The sequence below is a fragment of the Anarrhichthys ocellatus genome, unplaced genomic scaffold (genome assembly GCF_004355925.1).
Source record: "Anarrhichthys ocellatus isolate YVR2014 unplaced genomic scaffold, GSC_Weel_1.0 scaffold7, whole genome shotgun sequence".
In the NCBI taxonomy this organism is placed as follows: domain Eukaryota; kingdom Metazoa; phylum Chordata; class Actinopteri; order Perciformes; family Anarhichadidae; genus Anarrhichthys; species Anarrhichthys ocellatus.
The window spans coordinates 12,563,169-12,570,477 of record NW_022280037.1 but is presented as its reverse complement, the minus strand read 5'-3'; the positions used below and the strand labels follow the sequence as shown (position 1 = coordinate 12,570,477).

The 7,309-nt window shown below is 37.9% G+C and overlaps 1 protein-coding gene across 2 annotated transcripts in view; it reads left to right on the top strand.

Annotated features, from left to right (window-relative positions):
- The window catches only part of prkd1 (protein kinase D1), a 42,899-nt gene extending 37,218 nt beyond the window's left edge, over positions 1–5,681 (top strand). For both annotated transcript variants that reach the window (XM_031847680.1, XM_031847679.1), the window contains exon 21: positions 152–5,681. In XM_031847680.1, coding sequence (XP_031703540.1) covers positions 152–382 — 231 coding nt within the window. In that variant the 3' untranslated portion in view covers positions 383–5,681. The remainder of the gene's footprint in view (positions 1–151) is intronic.
- The last annotated feature ends 1,628 nt before the right edge of the window (positions 5,682–7,309 follow it).

Here is a 7,309-nt window from a genome sequence, read left to right as displayed (position 1 = left end):
ATTATAAACCTGAACCAGCCCTAACTATAAACCTGAACCAGCCCTAACTATATAAAAAAGAAAACGTCATGAATTAAAAAATGAAAGTGTTAAAATTTGACAACAATTCTGGGACCAGTATGTTTTAGGGCGCGCTTGCTTTCTCCACCAGGACTACCAGATGTGGCTGGACCTGAGGAACCTGGAGTCCCGGATGAACAAGCGCTACATCACCCACGAGAGCGACGACCTGCGCTGGCATCACCACGCCCAGCTCAGCGGCCTCGACTACCCCACACACCTCGCCAACGGTCCCCGCAGCGACGGCAGTCAGCCGGTGGAGTGTTACCAGGAGCACGAGGAGGAGCTGGAGACCCTCAGCGAGAGGGTCAGTGAACTCTGAGGACGGGGCTCCAACACGAGAACCAGCAACTGTTGCAAAATTAAAGAAAAGCACAAATCAAAACAAATGAGGAGACATTTTAAAGATACTTCAACACTTTTACTAAACTAACCAACAAAACATTTGAAAACAAATTTAAAATTTCTTCATTGACTGAAAAGCATCCGTCATTAGAGAGATATTAAGGATGCGCATTGCATTCACTACAAGAATAAAAATCTCACTTACTTTGGTCTTTATCTCATTATTATAAGATGAAGATCTCTGCAAGTTAACTTTAGCTGAAAGCCTTAATGTCTGTTAGGACATTAAGATCATTTTTATCTTGTGGTTATGAGATACTTGTTTTCAAATTACGAGGGAAGGATCTCAACTATTTCTTTTTGTAATTATGAAGTCCTTGTTGCTTAATAACGAGGTTATAATTCATTTTAGGTCTCAGTTTTGTAAGCATAATTATTTAATTATCTTTTCTCTTTACTACGAGATCCTTGTTTTGTTAGTATCAGGTCAGGTTTTCGTAATTCTTTTCTTATAAGACCCTACAGAAGATAATCAAGGAAACAGTTCAAATCAGCATACCTTGTAATTATAAAGATAAAAAAATATAAAGATCTATATGTTATAATCGCAACGCTCAAAACTAGAAGATGACCTTGTAATAACAAAACAAGGATCCATAACACAGATATCGGTCTTTAGGATGAGTAAACACATCTCCTAATTATGAAATGATGAGTCACAGCAAATATTTCTTCTTTGGTGAATGCAAAGCACTTCCATAGTTTTCAAACTTGACACGTTATTTATGAAAGAGACTAAACGCAGCACTTCTTGTTTCAGACAATCAGAAAAAAGACGCTATGAGGAAGCAGCTTTCATTTACGTTCGGAAGACACAAAACTTCCCACCAAAGTTCGTGCCTCTCGTTGAATGTTACATTTGACCAGTAGGCGATTTGTTAATTGTTTGTTGTGTCATAGATTGTCACTGACTGATATTTCAGAGTCATGGTCGGGGGCCATAGATTCTAACTTGCACAAACCTTAGTCAGATAAAGATGAATGAGTCAAACAGACCAACATATGTTGGGGATGGCAGGGACATGCGAAGAGTATCGCATCCCCACTAAAATCGTCCACTGGATTTGACCTTGTGTAGAATTAATTTAAAATGCTTTATCAATTAAATACTTTTTACATTAATCAACAGTAAAAATAATTTTGAGTTACAAAAAACACAAAAATTAAGAAAAGCATCATCAGTGTTCAGGGCTGTTTTCTTTGCGTGTGATGTAATTATTGAAAGCTATAAATGTCTTCTCTTTATAGAACTGAAACTCTACTAAGGAAAGTTAACAAATGTAGTTCCTCATGTTTTCCTTCAATGAAAAATAGGGGGTTTCATTGCAAAACAAGATATCCAAAGTGATGTAGTTATTCACAAATAAACCGGCTGCATCCGTAAAAAGAAACCGTTCACTAAGATGATGAAGTACTGTACGTTTCAGGTACCTTTTGTTTTCTGAAAAATGGATACATAGCATTTTGGAATGAAAATCCTCAATTGCTCAAGAATCTGTGTCAACAAATACCACAAAACTGCAAGATACATAGATATTTTAGTTTGTCAGTATTCTTTTCTGGGTAAAGTTGTCCGAACACTGTTTCCACGTTTATGTTTTTTTGCATTTCCAAGGATTCTTTTTCTTTTAATCTTTGTGAGATTTTAATTTCATGTATTTCTGTCTGGACCACAGGGAGGCGATGGTAGCAGAGCTCCCCTTTCAGTGGGTGTGGCCAACTGTGGTGTAACAACAAAATGGCCGTCTGTCTTTCTCTATGAAGGAAAACTGTTACAAACATTGTTTTTTTTTTTTTAAAGGGGGTAAAACTTTTATGTTTTCAAAAAATAACACGCAGCATAGTGTGTTTGTAGTTCTCAGTTGGACTGAATTTCAGCTAAATGCTACGTAGCGTCAATTGTTAGCAAAGTGAATGTTGTTAGTTTCTTATCACATTTACTGTACCAATAGCCCAAATACACAGCTGTTCTCTTTGAATGGGATACAAATTCAAGTCAGGATCTGACTCATATTTTTTCTCAATATTTAGCCCAGTTAGTCTTTTGGATAATGTTCCCTTTGGGAAGTTTATTATTCAATTAACCTAAAAACCAATTGACAGATTCATCGATAATGATAATAATCATTAGTTTCAGCCCTACTGCCAACTCTCCTTTATCACTATTTTTTAAAAATGTCAGCTAATGTTGGCCGGACAGCAACTGCTTTTAAACTTGCTCTCCGTTTCTGGTGACTCAGCTGTGCTTTACATTTTACAGTAGATGGGAAAAAAAGCCTAATATCTGATCACGGTAAAGTCCGTCTGGAAGTCTGAAAAGTAATTTTTCACTTCTATTTGTTGGCAAAGTTAAATAAAGTGCTGTCAGTTTCTAACCAACAAACATCGGCAAACTTGTTTCCAATAAACACCACATGAAAGCATTAAAAATACCCGATCTCACAATGTTAATAAAAGTGAAACATAATGCGTGTACAGACAAACCGAGCTGAAAGCATAACCTCCTTGGCGAAGGGAACTAGCTGTTGTCGTTTACGTTGTCCTACACGTTAACGACATGAGAATATCACTAAACTTTTACATCACGAAAACACAGTTTTAAAACACCTTTTAAGGTGCATACTTTTCAAAACTCTGGTTACTTTGAATCCTCATGGATGTGTAAGAAGAGAGCATTGGGAAACATGTCTATTGTTGCTTTGTGTAATGAGCACGATCCAGTGGTGCTACCGGGACTGTAAAGTGATGCTAAGCACAAACTCAACTCGTCGTCCGTCGACACATAAAAGTCACATTTCAGTTTTGCCTCATAGCACCTCGTGGACCAGAAAGATATTTAATAATGAATAGGTATTGTATAATTAGTTACTATTGTTTGAATACCGCCAGAGTAAAATCTCATTACGTTTACTCAGAATCTTCTCTGGTGTTTCTCATATCGTTGACGTTAGTTTTTGCTCTCTAGTGTGGACGGAGATATTTGTCAAATGAAGTTGTGTGGACGGAAGATGAGCCCGATCCTTTTGGAGTTTGCAGCAGCACAAAGACGGAATAAATAATAATAAGAGAGGTATAAACAACCAGTACACGAATAGAAGCAAAAATAAAGATGATCAGTAAGTCTAGTATGTAAACAGCGTATTTTCTCAAGAACACTTCATCACTTTGTTTTAATGTAAACGTAGAAAATTAGTTTCGTAAGCACTGGGAAATTCAGCCCGCTATGCTGGAATCAATCTTGCCATCTGGCTTGATGCATTTCTGGCTTTCATGCAGTAAAAACTGAGAACATTTGAAAAGGGTTTTTTAAAATTTCTGCACTTCATAAAACATGACTTCAACCCTTTTTTCCTCCAAATCACTTGATACTTTGGCACTTGAGCATTCAAAATGACATTTTTTTTTCATGTTCCTCCTACAATCTTTTTCCACCAGAGCACATGGTGGGCGGCTGTAATGATCACCGCAAATTAATTTTAAAAAGATTACAGTTTATTGCCCTTTGTGCCGCTCTGTGGATAGCGACGGTTCAGAAAAGGCCTCCCGTCAGGCTCGACAAGACGTCTGTTTACCGATAAGCAAGGCAAGGTTGAACTGCTACATCTTGAACTCCTCCCATACAGAGACAAAGGAGAACAGCATGTATCAGGGTTATTATGTTGTTATTATACTGCCATAGATCTGAAAAATAAGGGCTGTTTCTCTGAAGCCTCCATGGCCTTGTCTTCTTCGTGCCTCTCTCTCTCTCTCTCTCTCTCTCTCACTGATCAGTGCTTCTGTCTTCAGCTTCACCTGGAACAGGAACGTCACCTGTCTCTTGTGTTTCTCCGTAAAGAGGTGACTTATCAAGCGTTTGTTGAAATACTTGTTTTGTAATTGTGTGCACATACGGTGCAACAGTGGTGTGTGTGTGTGTGTGTGTGTGTGTGTGTGTGTGTGTGTTATCTATTGTAAAGAAGCTGGAGATGAGCTCATCCATTCAGCTACAATCTGCTACTGCAGGTGTGCACAGGAAGTACTATGAAAGGGTGACCAGGTAACAGTATTTGTCATGTTCCCAGAGACAATAAGCCTTTCTCAAAACCGAGAACGCCAAATCAGAGTTCTTGGAGGATTCGAACTTTGCAAATTGAACTCTGGAGTCCAAACTTGAGACTCGGGGGACGCAGGAAACTCACATTGACAGTAAGACTCAGTCAGCTGATACATTATATTGTATATTTATAAAATACTTAATCAAATACCATACACTACTCTGCGAATGTTTGATGTCATACATATATATTTATAAATCTGTATTTATAATGTGGCGAGATTTGTAAATATAAGGAGCCTGAAGGAGGCAAAGCTGTTATATAACTAACAAACCAATTCGGCAGCAAAGAATGTTCTATTTCAAGTAATTTAATGTACAAAAGTTAACCTCTCTTATTTTTTAAGACCAGAGACATCAGAGTGAATAATCAAAAGGCTTCTTTGATAAGAATGTTCACACCAAGGACGACTACAGAAAGCCACTACTCCCAGCCAATAAATAGTCCCCCACAGACGATTTTACACGATCCTATACTTTATTTTGATGAACGATTTATTTCCCCACAATCATTGAACAGAGCCAGGCTAGCTGTTCCCCCTGCTTTCAGTCTTTGTGCTAAGCTAAGCTAACCATGCTGCCTATTTAAAAGACTGATACGAGAGCTGTACGGATCATTTCATCTGATTCCCAGCAAGAAAGGGCATTAACATACACATTTACACAACTAGCCTAATTATTCCTCTAAGTAAGTAAATGTACTTCTCTAGTACTTCTATTTGAGTCGATAGTTTTGGTTTTGATACTCCCAGACGATCTTCTGATTCAAGTTCCACCTGCAGTGGACATGAGTCAAGATTTAGTTATTTTGTTTTATTAGGACTATAACCTGGCCTGCTGACTGTGAAAGGTCACACGTTTGATGCTGTGATATTTAGAACACAGGCTCTGGGTGAGTGTGTTGGCAGGATGTAAACGTGACGGATGAACAGATTGCTGTGCGTTTCAGCTCAGTATTGTCCCACTGAATGTGTTTAGCTTGAGGCTCAGAGCCGCTGTCCCGTGTGTCCACGTTGCTGAATGGTCGAATGTTTCTGACGTGGCTTCACTCCTCTGAACAAACCTGCCTGAAGTGCTCACAAAGTGTTTGCTACCTGCAGGAACTTTGAAGATGTATTTTTTTCTGGATCATGTTTAAATAAAAATATTTTAAAATCAACTTGGAGATGTTGTTCAGTGGCTTTTTTGTGTGATTTACAAAGTACTACTTTAATAACATAATACTGTGATAATTAATTCATGTGGATTATTTTAATTTCTATAGAGTATAGTCAGTTTGTACCACACAAACTTCGGTTTAGAATGCGTCTTAAAGCTGCATTCTCTCTAGTGTCCATCAGGGGGCGACTCCTCTGGTTGTATAGAAGTCTATGAGAAAATGACTCTACTTCTCTCTTGATTTATTACCTCAGTAAACATTGTAAACATGAGTTTATGGTCTCAATCTCTAGTTTCAAGTCTTCTTCAATACAGCATGATGTTCATTTAGTACATTATGGTCCATTTAGAGTCAAACAGACCATAAAGCAGGGTATGCTTTAGGGCGGGGCTACACAGTGATTGACAGGTCTCTACCAGAGACGTATACGGCGTCTCTACGTCACTGCTCCTCAGTCCATATATGGTCACTTCTTGTTCACAAAAAACAAGATGACGACGGCAAAACACCGAACTGCAGGCTTCAAAACGGGAGTCTACAAACCAACGGATAAATATAAAGATGACTACGTCCACATCTTATTTACAGTCTATGATACCACATGGTTAAGGTTTAATAATTAAGAATAAAGGTCATTTTTAGAAACATCATTGACATTATGTCATTTTTTTGAATAAAAACAACTCAAGCTTGAACAAATTAGAATTTGGTCAAATTGATTCATAATGTTGAATCGATGCCTTGCTGAGTGGCACTCCGGTTGCCCCTCAGGTAAACACTGTGAGCTCCGTCAGCACTTTTGTCCGTTGTTTCACTGTTAGCACTGTTAGCTGCTAGCCGTCGGCCTGCTGTCGACATTTTTTTGATCCATTCTGAAATGTTGAACCTTTAGGCGCGGCGCTCTGGTTTTTTCCAATTTCTCATCTGCAAAGAGGACAACAAGCCTCGTGTGAGTGACAGTTTATTTAATGAAGTAAAGCACGTTGAATTAATACTCATGTACAGTACTTTGATAGATGTACTCTTTATGCTAAGCTAGTCTAACCCTCTACACTGAAGAATCCCCGGAGGAGCTCCATGTAAGTGGAGCGTTTAGCGCTCCTCGTTTCCCTTCATGTTGCTGGTTGATGGTGATGTTGATGACGGTGATGATGAGGGGTGACGAAGAAAAGGCCTCTGATTCGGGGGGGTGGGTGTAAAGTCTCAACAACAGCAAGTGAGAAATGGCTCCTGACAGGAAAAACAGTAATACTGAAATACTGTAATACTGAATGTTAGTTTAAATGTACACTTTTGTTTTTACACAATGAGGTAGATTACAGCAAAGTTACTACTAGAACTACAGGTAGTACTACTGCTGGTATTATCACATCTTTAAAGTTGACATTTCTTTTCACAATTATTTCATTAATGTTCAAACTGATAATCTTTATCGTCTTTTTGTAAATAAACTTTGAAAAAATATATTTATCGCACAGAAAAGAGAGAAAAATAAAAACTAACAATCAAGAAATTAACAATAATAATAATGAAGGATTTGATTTTGTTATCATAGTTAAATATTATATGATAATATCTAATAGTATATATAA